The 12320-nt window shown below is 39.9% G+C and overlaps 1 protein-coding gene across 2 annotated transcripts; it reads right to left on the bottom strand.

The window, feature by feature from the left end:
- Window positions 1-7773: 7773 nt before the first annotated feature.
- On the bottom strand, window positions 7774-11649 carry hlx1 (H2.0-like homeo box 1 (Drosophila)). Of its 2 annotated transcripts, XM_033648164.2 has the most exons (4): window positions 11038-11646; window positions 10490-10675; window positions 10160-10344; window positions 7774-8688 (listed from the first exon to the last, which is right to left on the bottom strand). In XM_033648164.2, exons 1-4 carry the CDS (start codon window positions 11492-11494, stop codon window positions 8350-8352), a joined length of 1167 nt encoding a protein of 388 aa, XP_033504055.1. In that variant the 5' UTR covers window positions 11495-11646; the 3' UTR covers window positions 7774-8349. The 2 variants fall into 2 exon arrangements, with proteins under 2 accessions (XP_033504055.1, XP_033504056.1); XM_033648165.2 differs by lacking the exon at window positions 10490-10675 and having other exon boundaries at window positions 11038-11649.
- Window positions 11650-12320: the final 671 nt, after the last annotated feature.

The raw sequence follows: 12320 nt of genomic DNA, 5'->3' as shown, positions 1-12320 counted from the left end.
GAGCATCCAGCCGATCTCATAAATCAGCGTTTGATGGAACAAACATACCTCTGAAGGAAACGGAGCCACCTCCGCAGCGTTGACGCTCACTCATGGAGTAACAGTGACCGAATAAAATGCTCCGCTGATGATGAACACATTTTCTGGGTTTGTAATGTGACACACATTAGTCAAATATTAACACCTTTGCTTAGAGTCAATGCCATAAAACATTAATTTATGTCGGAGGGATTAAAATATTGTTGGCGAATAAACTCAGGGTATAATTTAGAAATTTATTAAAACTGTGGAATGCAACAAAGTACATTTAGTAAGTCTAAGTATTAATGTCATTATTTATATGTTGGATTATTTACCCAAACTAAGGTTATTTTGACCCAGTGTTAAAGGAACAGTCCACCCCAAAATCAGTGTTACCTCTAGTGTTATTTATCAATCCAGCTTGTTTTGGTGTTGGAGATATTGACCATAGAGATGTCTGTCTTCTCTCCAATATAATGGGACTAAATGGCACTCAGCTTGTGGTGAACAAAGCACCAAAAAAATACATTTGAAAAACTTAACAGCAATGTCTCTTTCCTGAAATCCTGACCTCCTTAGCAGTTTCCCAGGAAACATGCACCTACTGCTAGTTCAGCTAGCAACACTGAGCTAGCTAGCACCAGATGTCAATATGACGCCAGAAAGACACTGGACTCTTACATTGTTTGGATGTTAACATTATGATGTTGGGTAGGCGCTGGATTTCGGTCTCCATACCTCATGTCGAAATGTCCATATATAACGTCAAGATGACATGGGCATGGTACGTTTGGAAGATGTTGGATTTTGGTTACTTCACAACTCAACTGAAAGCCAACAAAATATCAACTTCTGTCGTCATTATTCTACGTCATCAGCAATGTCTCTTTCCAGAAATCATGATCCAGTTACTCAGGATAATCCACAGACCTTATTGTGAGCAGTTTCATGTAGGAACTAACTGTATCACCAAGCAGAAGGAAGTGTGCATCTACTGCTAGCTAGCGCTAGCTAATGTTACAGCTCAGCCGAGGAGGACGCCATTAATGTTTACATCTCACACTGCCATGAGTATGAGCCTCTCATCAAGGAGTAGATGCGTGCTTTCTTCTGCGCAATGATTCGTTGGGCTTGTGCGGCTCATTCAAAGCTAACAAAAACACAATGGTTCTTATTTTTAGGTGATTATAAACTAATGAAAACATTGTTATTAATATTATATTCCATTTCTGCCTGTTAATCCTCCTTAAATCCAACAGACTGGACCTTTAAATGTGCCAAGTTACACACAAAATGAATCATCTCTGGAGTTCAGCCAAAGCCTGCCCGACAACCTACAAGGGGGTTGCCGTGACGTCAGATTGGCTTCATCATCATTAATCAGCGGATACACACAGCAGATACGTCATCAGTTTCAATTATGTCTCAAGAAAATCAAAGAGAATGGCGAGTGCTTGGTCTACTGATGAAACACAAGCACTGCTCAGTTAGGAGTAAGAAGATCGTGCATTTGGTGACATTGCAAGCAAGCTGGAGGAGATTGGTGTCCAGCGTATGTTCGTGCAGTGATGAGGGAAAATTTGAAAATTCCAACAACAGTGCAAGAATGTTGTCCACCACAATAACACCTGCAGGTTAAACAGATAAATGTTTGTTTGTTTACAAGCACAAGCACATCATTAGTTGAAGAAACAGCGGTTAAAGTTCTAGAGCTACAACATTAAAATGCTTCATACATGTTGGTACATAATAATTCAGTGACGTGAGAGACGATAGTATATTTGAAAGACATCATTCAAATGTATATAAATGGATTACTGAAAAGGCTAAGGCCCAGTGTCAGGGCCCTCCTGGCCCCACACCTGCAAAATATCATTCAAACTAACACATACCAACCAGGAAGAGACACAAAAAGACCACAAAGAGATGTAAAGTAACTGAACAATGGCATGAAAAGTGGAAAACAATAATCAAGAGATATAAAATGGATACGAAAAGACACAAATAAAGATACAAAATTGCCTCGAGGAGACACAAAATGACCACGAATAGATGCAAACCACCACAAACTCTGTGTGTGTCTCTGGAGGAGAGGTGGTGGGGCCTTTTCCATATCTGTGCCCAGGGGCCCATTGTGTCATAATCCACCCATAGTTTAAGGCACATTAGGCACATTTGACTATAATAACACTTGTACGTTACGTAAGGGTTTGAATGCAGGACTTGTATTCACAGTGGAGTATTTTACACTGTGGTATCGCAACTTTAACATGAGAATCTGAGCACTCCTTCCTCTGCTGCATTAAAGTGAATTCACAATAATATTCTCGGGATGTTCACATCATCATTATCACCGTCATCATCTCCCAAAGGAGCAGAATTACCAAACTAAGCCTCCAAGTTCTTGCACGCTGCATTTATCTGCTGCACTTTCTCAAGCACTTGTTGAATTATGTCGAAGCTTTGTCGCCCCCCTCTCCCTCCAGCAGGGCTGCAGCCTCGAAGGCCTCTTCTGATGCATTACGCCAACGGTGGAGAAATCTCCATCAGCCTATCAAACAACTTCACAGATAATGCCTCAAAGCGCCGGAGACGTCACAGCTTTTAGTCACGTTAATCCCTCAACCCCCGCAGACAGAAACCCCCTCCTCTGCTCTCGCAGAGGTAATTTGTTTTACACAGTTACTTTTTCAAAGCGTTAAATATTGGCGAAATCTGCGAGGCTGGTTTGTTTTATGGGTTGCCCTGTCCTGAGTTGCCAAGAGGGACGTATAGGACAGCTTTTAATGGAGGGGGAAAGGCTGACATTAAATACAGGCCAGATGGACTTTCTCCTATCCTGCTCATAAAAGTTCTTAGGACAGTTCACAAATCAAGGCCTCTCAGTATTATGTTAAGCGTTTGGATTGTTATTGTTATTTTACATTTGCAAATACTAATGTAATTTATAGCTTTTCGAGCATAATTCGAGACTCAACCCACCCAGACATTTAATATGTGAGCGTTTAACAGTTAATATTGGGTTGATAAAGTGCCCGGGGCTTTTTACTGCCTTCCATGGAAACTGGCTATCATAACTCTGACAACTTTTCATCCAGCGTGAATTAAAAGTGAAGATTAAGACAAGTGCCATCCACTTCATAACCGTGGAGTTGGTTTACGAGAAGCTGTGCTGTGAGTTTGGGGGTAAAATAACTCCAAAAAGCAGCAGCAGCAGCAGGTATTACTGTAAAGCCAGGAGGAGAAGGGGAAAATGAAAAGTGAAATTCAAGATGCTAAGCTAAAACGGAAAAACTGCAGCTCTCGGGGGGTCAGTCCTCTTTCCGGAGGAGAGGAAAGTGGACCCCATAGTGGAGGGAGTGTGTGGTGGTCCGGGTTTTTGGGTCACTCACTATGATGTTGCTGCTAACATGACAACAAATACCAGAGGGCTTTGGGCTTCCTGACGGAGATATAATGCTATGAAAAGTACAGAGCCATCACATTATGCTGCATGTCAGGGTTTTTGTTCTTTCACATTGTTCAGCAGAGGTTGTAAACAGAAGAAATGACGTCATGATTATTTGACAGTGGAGGAAAGTACATCCAGTGCAGTTTTGAGGTACTTGAGTTTTTCCATTTTATGCTACTTTATACTTTTTACTCAGCCACCTATATCTCTACAAACTGCATATAAAAAACACTACATATATTTACACAATATAATGGTTATAGATTAAAATACCAAATATATACACATTATCTCCATCTTGACCAGCAATAATATTTAACTTTCTGCATAGTATGTTTACTTTTACTTGTAATAGATTATTGTCATAGTGTGGTGGTGTTACTCTTACATAAGTAAATGATCTGCATCCTCCTGTGAAGCTGTGGAAAGGTTGTTTATTTTATGTGGCGCTGACTAAACCTGAGGAACAGCTGCACCCGTGGTGGAAGAAGTACTCAGAAATTTTGACTTAAGTAAAAGTAGCAACACCACAGTGTAAAAATACTCTTTTGTTTTCAAAAATGAAACAAACTCAAAAACCTACACAAACCTATGGCATCACTGAGCTAGTAGCTGCCACTGAAATGAAGACTCGGGAGAAAGCCAAATTACATATCTCAGTAATTTATTAAAAAAAAAAGACAAATGTTTTCTTTTTTAAAAAAATAAATAAATGTGTGAACAAGTGGCATTGCAAATCCATGGTCTACATTTTCTTTTTAAAATTTAAATAATATTTTTTCAGCTGAGAACGAGGCGTCCCAACCAACACGTGCTGGCAAGATTTTGAGAAAATACACTCTTATGCATTTAACAAAATTGTGCCTTTCAGGTTTGAGTTGGCCTCTAAAAAACTCTAAAGAATTGTTAGCAAACATCTGTATCTGCTTAGGGATCGATACATTTTCAGTAGTGTTTAACAGTCCAGTGGCATAAGCACGTTATGACGGGCCCCCGTGCACACTACTTTGATGGGCCCTACAGCACGTTATCGCATGTATTGTCTTGACACAAATAGAGACTTGATTGGACAACATCAACATACATTTAATTGAACTGTTTATATAGTTTATTTATAGACTTTGAAGCATATGTAGAAAAAGCATATTATTTTGTTTTAAAAATAAATAAAAGAGTAAACCATGACGTACATGGGTTTGCCTTTTTGAGGACATAAATAGTGGCACCATTTTTAAATCAGGCACAGTCTTTCTTTCATTATTCCTCTTTGAACACAGGAATAAATTCAAGGTGGCAATCTGAATCACTTGCAAGGGACCACGCTCTCTATGGGCCCCTCCACCCCACGGGCCCCAGTGCAACCGCACTGACTGCACTGTCTTTAGTTACGCCCCTGAAGCAGTCTGTGAGCGAGGGAAGATTATCTCATGATGATACAAAAAATGTCCCAACTGACCCCGGTCTCCCCTATTTTTCTAGAAATGTGGGTGTTTTGGCGATGTGTGTGGAGCATAAATTATACAATTAAAAACTTACACATGATAAGTATTATGATTATAGTACTATCTGACTTAAAATTGAATTTTGGGCCAATAAATAAAAGACTGGCCAGAATTTATTCCAAGCAATATAGAGAAAGATTTGAAACAAAAATTTGATTTAAAATGTTGAGTAAATATACTTGTTCAGCTCAAAAACTACAACTACGGCTACACAACTAACTCAAATTAAAAATGAAAAATTAGATATAAAAACCTACTATTTGTTTAGCCAAAATAATCTACACCTTAAAGATAAAAACAACAGGCCAGCTCATTCAATGTAAAAGTCCATAGTATACCATTAAAAATCTTTTATTAATACATGAATAAACCGACACATTTCGACTAGAGAGTCTCCATCAGGGTGTAAAATGCAATGGAATCAGGTGTGCAATTTAAGAACTGGTGTAGAGGTCATGTGACACAGGTCATATGATATATTGTAGACAAAAAACACATAGAAAGAAACTGCAGATGAAAGTGACATAAATGCACACTATAAGTAATGTGTTGGGTGCATTTGGGGACTCATGACCTCAGTATTTCTAAAAGCCTGGTTACGGCCCTGCTGACAGAAGCAGCTCCGCAATATGAGCAGCCTGCTTTTACTTTTTATTCTCTAAGCACCACCTAATGCCAATACTTTTATTCATTAAAGTAAAGATTTGACTGCAGGGCTATTTACTGAAGTTTATCTGCATACTTCTTCCAGCACTGGTGTTTAGGAGACATTGTAATAGTTGTTTATTTTATATAAACCCAATTCAACTTGAGTGAAAGCTGCACCAAACTCCATCAGGGTTATTTTTTCCATCATAAAACCTCCTGATAGCTGAGGCAGATTGTTGCAGATTAACCCCCAGAACGATAATATTCTTTGGGAGCCACTGGAGCTCTTGAATAAATTCACACACACACACACACACACACACACACACACACACACACACACACACACTAACCTCTTATCTTACACAATCTCTGTGACACTTTCCTGCAGCTGGGTTTGGAAAACACTTACTCAGGATAAATCATCACGGTTTTGCACAAGAAATGCTTTTACATTGGGCAACCTATCTGACAATTATGATGACTGCATGTGAATATTGATCTGTGTGAAGACAATAGAGCTGCAGCTCAGTTAGAGGACTGACAATGATCAGATTTACGTGCACTTATAAAATATAATTACTCTGACAGACACAGATAAAGTTAATAGACATGTACAGGGAGGGAGCGAGTCATGACATCATGTCATTAAACATCCTTAAAGGGGTTTAATTGTGCTGCGCATGTGCGCGCTTTGGACGTCAGTTGCAGCAATAATGTAGATTTCTCCTGTCGTATAAATCTTGAGCTGTCACCATTGACCTTCAGCATAAGGCTGATTGGGAAATGACATTTCAACACCGCACGGTCCTCTCTCAGTCACATTAAGAAGAGATCTGAGGAGGACTGTGCATGGGCTGCAGAGGGAGGTTATGAGCAGCGCTATAAAAGGACGAGATGTTGATTGTATCTGCGTCTGGATACATAAAATATACTCATCCGGGTCGTCGCTGCTATCTGGAGCCAGTCAATGTATACAAACTATAAATTACACTCTTCTGCTTCTTATTTTTCCTCTTCTCTCGCTTTCAGCGCTGTCAGGGCCGCAACATCCTCACGCAGGAATCTGAGTTACATTAATGTGCTTAAAGGACAAGATGTATACATTCATCATGGAGGTATTATTTGGGCCACTCCAACTTTTTACACTATTTTTCCATTTCTATTGACCCAAATAATAAAAACGTATTTTTCCCCACTGGTTTTACTAATAAATTACGTTTATTCTAAATTCTTCTTTTTTGTTCTAATGATTTTAAATAAAAGTAAAAATCACACCACAATCATATTACTTATTTAGACTATCTGCATATTTATAAATAATATTTGCAAGTTACTTTTAGTATTTATTTGTGTGGATTGAACCACCACATCTTGCACAGAAGCTGCAGTTTCCACTTTTTAAATTATACATTTATTTATTTATTTATTTATGAAACCACCACATCTTGCAAAGAAGCTGCAGTTTCCACTTTTTTTAAATTATACATTTATTTATTTATTTATGAAACCACCACATCTTGCAAAGAAGCTGCAGTTTCCACTTTAAAAATAAAATAAAATAAATAAAATAAAAATTATTAAACCATCACATCTCGCAGGGAAGCTGCAGTTTCCACTATTTTTTAAAAAAATATTTATTTATTTATTTATTAAACCACCACATCTTGCACAGAAGCTGCAGTTTCCACTATTTTGTTTTTAATTATTTATCTATTTATTTATTTATTTATTTATTAAACCACCACATCTTGCACAGAAGCTGCAGTTTCCACTATTTTGTTTTTAATTATTTATTTATTTATTAAACCACCACATCTTGCACAGGAGCTGCAGTTTATATTGTTATTACTATTATATATATTTTTATTATTATTTATTAATTTATTTGTTCAATATTTACGTGCATGCAACTTCTTGCTGATTTCCTGTTTATTTTAAATTATTGTTGACTCTTATTTTTTTTTACAAAATGTAAAAGCAAATAAAAACAAAGCAATAAAATAAATTTAAAAAAGAGTATTTTTAAAACCAAAAATAAAATAAGCCAATTTACAACAAATAATTGACTCCTGATGAGTGAGCTTGAGAATTCCTATAATATTATAGCAATAATAATGATGATAATAATGCAACGTAATCCGATTTTCAAAGTAAGAAACATTTTATTTACAATATTTTCAGTGCAAATTATTATTAACAAAATAGCACATCTATATATCCAGACAAAACAAAAACACATAATACATGAACACTGCTGTGATGTTCTGAGATTTCATTTATCACGTGAAAACGAGTGGTTCATAACCTACAAAATAAAAATTCACAACCGCTTATTTCCTCCAGATGAGGAAAACATGATGCACACCAAAGCTCTTGAGAGGAAAACGACAGTAAGGAGACACTGGAGGTGGCCGGAAGTCGGATTTTTAACATTTAAAAATAGCCTGTGGTTTTATTATAGGAGTCTTAAACAGAGATGGAAAAAATAGATAAAATAAAATAAAATTAACTTGTTACTTTTGTGTCTGGGCTTAAAATAAAGTGTAATACTGAACAAATAATACTGTGCTGATGCTCCACTTGTTCCCAGGAATTAGATAGATACAGGCCTGACTTGTTGCAGATGTCTTGTTATTGCATTAACACTCCAGATGCGTTTTAACATCACTGTCGTTCTTCTGCCCAAAAAAATAATAATTAACTTTATAGTTCATAACGCTGCTTTCATATCAGTATCTGTGTGGCCTCCGTGTCTGTGACCGCGGCCGCCGCCTCCGCGCCGCTCGCCGGCCCGCTGCCGCTCATGATCACGCTGGTTTTGTTCGTTTGCTCGCTAATGTCCAAATGTCCGTCAGAGTTTTCCTCCTCCGGAGCCTCGTCGTCGGATTCGCACTCGCTCCGCGCGTCGCTCTCACACTCGGACTCCTCCGCCGGCTCTTTGGGCTCCCTGCTGCCGGACTCTGACGCGCACTTGTCCGGCTGCTCTTTCTCCTTGTCCTTCTGAGCCTGGGCCTCTTTGGAGTGTCTCCACTTCATGCGTCTGTTCTGAAACCACACCTTCACCTGGAAACACACACATAGACACTCTTTTATCACAGTGGCCCTGTGCGTAATTCAGTGACACACAACTGCAGCATTTTTTACGCATGCCTATATTTAAAGTCCCACATTTTCCTTGAAGTTCAACGACACATTTGCGCACAGGATAGGCCTTATTATAAGGAATATAAAACAGGAAGTATAAGCACACCATTTTAAATATATTTGGATACTCTGCTCACTCTTTCCTCGCTCTTATAATAAAGAAAAATACGCATATTTCAGGGGGCCAGGCCAGGACAGCTGCAAAAACAAAGTCAAAATATAGGGATAAAAATATGGAATATGTTGCTACTGTGAGCAAAATCTATTTTCAAATGTACGTAAAATAGAGACAATATGAGATAATCTGTGTCCGGTGTCATTACAGCTGACATGCTGCTGGGTGAGATTAAGTGGCTCTGACGTTTGTGCAGTGTGATGAAATGTAAACAACAGCTCGAGATATGGTGAGATCTCACTGGGACGTCTCTCAGCCAATCAGGCCGCACCGGCTGTGATGCAGCTTTGCCAACTCAAATTAAACATCTGAATCTGGAGCTCTGAGACACTTTTGTTAAATATTATGAATTTATTTTAACCAAAAAGCTCTTGTGGGTGAATGCAGGTCGCAAACATGTGAATTTCCTGTATAGGAAAATGACTGTAAGAATGTTTTTGAATCCTTGAAGCTTATAAATGATATTTTAATAGATCTAAATGATGTGAATGCAACCCTCCTTCAAATATGGAGGTTTTATTTTCATATTTTTTCATTGGTTTGTCAGGGCCAGAGCTACGTGAGGACACTGGAGTCAGTGTTCAGCATCTCTGGGAATTTGCAGATTTAGCATCCTGCGGCCGATTACACACACCATGGGTATTTAATATGGTGTCAAATATTTTTAGGTGCTTGAGGAGTGAAGACGGCAGCATTTAGACGAAAGAAAATATAATTTATACTAAAAAAAACCCAACAGAATTATTAAATATAAAGTCCAAACAATAAAAAAATAAATGTGATTATTTTTTATGCCTGGTCAGTTACTCTAAGGGGGGGTTAGGGGGGCTCATGAGCTCAGTATTTCTAAAATCTTGGCCGCGGCCCTGCGGTTTTATTGTTCTATTGTTCATGTGGATTCTCACAGGGCAACAACTACTTCCTGAGGCCTGTATTCAAAGTAAATAATCAACAAACTGCACTATCATACAGTAAATAACACGACATATGACAATAAAACTACAACAAAACCATACAAAAAATTAAAATACGACAATTTAAATTGGTTGGAAGGTAAAATGAAATAAGATAAGAAAATAAAGGGAAGCTATCCTATCTTGCATGTTTGCTTTTGCAGGCCTGCAGAATAAACCCTGTTGTTTGAATGTGGAGACAAAAATAACACACCTTGTACACATAATTCTTTGCCTGTGCAACTTTAACACTGCTTCTCACCTGAGCGTCTGTGAGCCCGAGCATGGCAGCCAGCTGCTTTCTGTCTGGCTTGGTGACATACTTCTGTATCTCAAATCTCTTCTCCAGCCCTTTCCTCTGCAGGTTCGAAAACACTGCCCTCGACCACGACCTTTTCCTCTTGTACGTCTGTGGCATGGTGTCTTTCGTGAGGACGGCATACGGGCCTAAAAGACATGAGCAGGACATGAGGGTTTTAAAAGAGAACAGAAACCAGAGGAGCATGCAGTGCAGGTGTCTCACACCTCCAAAACAGAGAGCTGGACGGGGCCAGTTTCCTGTCTGTTACACAGTCCTACATGTGGTGACTACCTGGGAAGGTGTCCTGAAACTGATGCTGGCCTGAATGCCTGTTGCTGCTGCTGCTGCCTAGTGAACTCATCATGGAGGACGCGTCGCTCATCCCGGGGTCTATGGAGGAGAAGTACTGGCTGGCCGGAGGCTGAATGGGGACGTGGATCCCTGACTGATGGTTCGAGCTAACGATGGATGTGAGATCTGTTGCAGAGCGAGAGATGATGGGCTTCAGTATTTAGAGAGACCATCAAACAGATTCAAAGTGTGACTGCTAAGGTGTCTTTGAGCAAACTTCCAGCTGATCCTGACCTCTGACCTCTCTGGTTAGGGGGCAAAAAGCAGAGGAGTTTAGGGCTCCCTAATGAGGGCTCTTACTTCTTTGTGAACAAGTCATTGCTTCAAGTTTCTTTCAGTTTCTAAAGTTTGGATATGTTGTGCTACTTAATAAAAGACAACTTTAATGACATAAAACATCTCTACTGTTTTTTTGGCTGACATGACAGGAAGCTTCTCTCTCAACACCACATATCTGCTTGGAAATTCACTGCGTAATAAAGTCTCACCTCTTAACGACGACTTTTCTTTGCCCTTTGGATCAAAGTCCGTCGACAATATCCGATCAATTCCGAATTTGAGGTCTTTGCTTGAAGGCGGTGGAGCTTGCTGGGAGTTAAAAGCATTCCTGGAGACCGATGTGAGCTGTAGTCCGTGTCTGTGGTAAGGAGACGTCGGACTCACCCTCGCGCCGTACACCGACGGCTCTGGCGCGACGGGAGAAGGGCGCAGCGGCGAGCTGCCGGAGTGGCCGTGCTGCGCGCGGTGCTGGTGGTGGTGGTGGTGTCCCATGTGCACCACGAGGGCCGACGACCCCGGGATGTTCTCCGCATCCCCAGCCTGCAAAATGTCTGCGATGCAAAACGAGGGTTTCTTCATGGTATCCACAGCGAAGCCCCCCGCGCAGTACGCGGACCAGAGGCTAAAGTTTGACGCGTAAAACGGGTTAAGCCCGGCCGTGTACATCCCGCTGCCTCTAACGCCTCTTATTGTTGCTCAGAAGAGGGTATAAACGGACAGGCATGTAAAAAAGCAGGGATGGCGTTTAAGGGGGGGATAGATGACCGTCCTCTTTGTGCCAGTGCCAAAATCGCTCTCCCAACTCTGAAATCCAAACCCTTCAGTTCCACTCTGAAGTTCCTAAGCTGACACTGATTGGTCGCTCTCTGAGCCAATGGACGCGCTGCATTCGCTCACATCACGCCCGTACAAATGAGGATGATGTGTAACCAACACACACACACACACACACACACGACTGGGACACTTCGGAGCAATTTTGATCCTGAGATGATGGATTGATCACTTAAAGAGAGCCCACACCCGCCACCGCGCGCAAAAAACATTAAGACTCTTGCGTAAATTTCCATTTTCTTTATGGAAATAAATAATAAGAGGCGAAAATATTCTGTGGAGTGCAAATATACTCAGAAAAGTCTTTTATCTGTCAGTTTTAATCACAAAAAATAAAGTTAAATGCAAAAACATGGACAAAATTAAATGAAAAACACGCCATATGCTTATATAAAATTGTTCTAACACATATTTAATAATTAACAGTAGAGAATGGGAGTGTAATCATATGACCCCGAGCCCAGGAGAGCCTCTATTAGCTCCACTCATCCTGTTTTTGATGGGCTGTGATTCGTGTTAAATGAGCGGATATTCCTGCTAGATTTGCCCCCGAAATAGAACCTGCTTTAGTATTTTAGGATACAGCAGAAATCCTTATTTCTTCCGGAGCGGAGGGGGCGACTTTTATAATGACTGTTAGAACTTCCCTTTTTCAATA

Source organism: Epinephelus lanceolatus, chromosome 13 (genome assembly GCF_041903045.1).
Source record: "Epinephelus lanceolatus isolate andai-2023 chromosome 13, ASM4190304v1, whole genome shotgun sequence".
NCBI classification, from domain to species: domain Eukaryota; kingdom Metazoa; phylum Chordata; class Actinopteri; order Perciformes; family Serranidae; genus Epinephelus; species Epinephelus lanceolatus.
The sequence above is the reverse complement of the archived record's forward strand: the minus strand, read 5'-3'. Positions and strand labels throughout refer to the sequence as shown.

Coding starts and splice junctions, on each gene's coding strand:
- hlx1 (XM_033648164.2), bottom strand. CDS start 11,494: ATGTACACGGCCGGGCTTAACCCGTTTTACGCGTCAAACTTTAGCCTC. Junction 10,676..11,037: donor AGAAAAGTCGTCGTTAAGAG/GTGAGACTTTAT, acceptor GCTCTGCAACAG/ATCTCACATCCATCGTTAGC. Junction 8,689..10,159: donor TCGGGCTCACAGACGCTCAG/GTGAGAAGCAGT, acceptor GTGTGTTTCCAG/GTGAAGGTGTGGTTTCAGAA.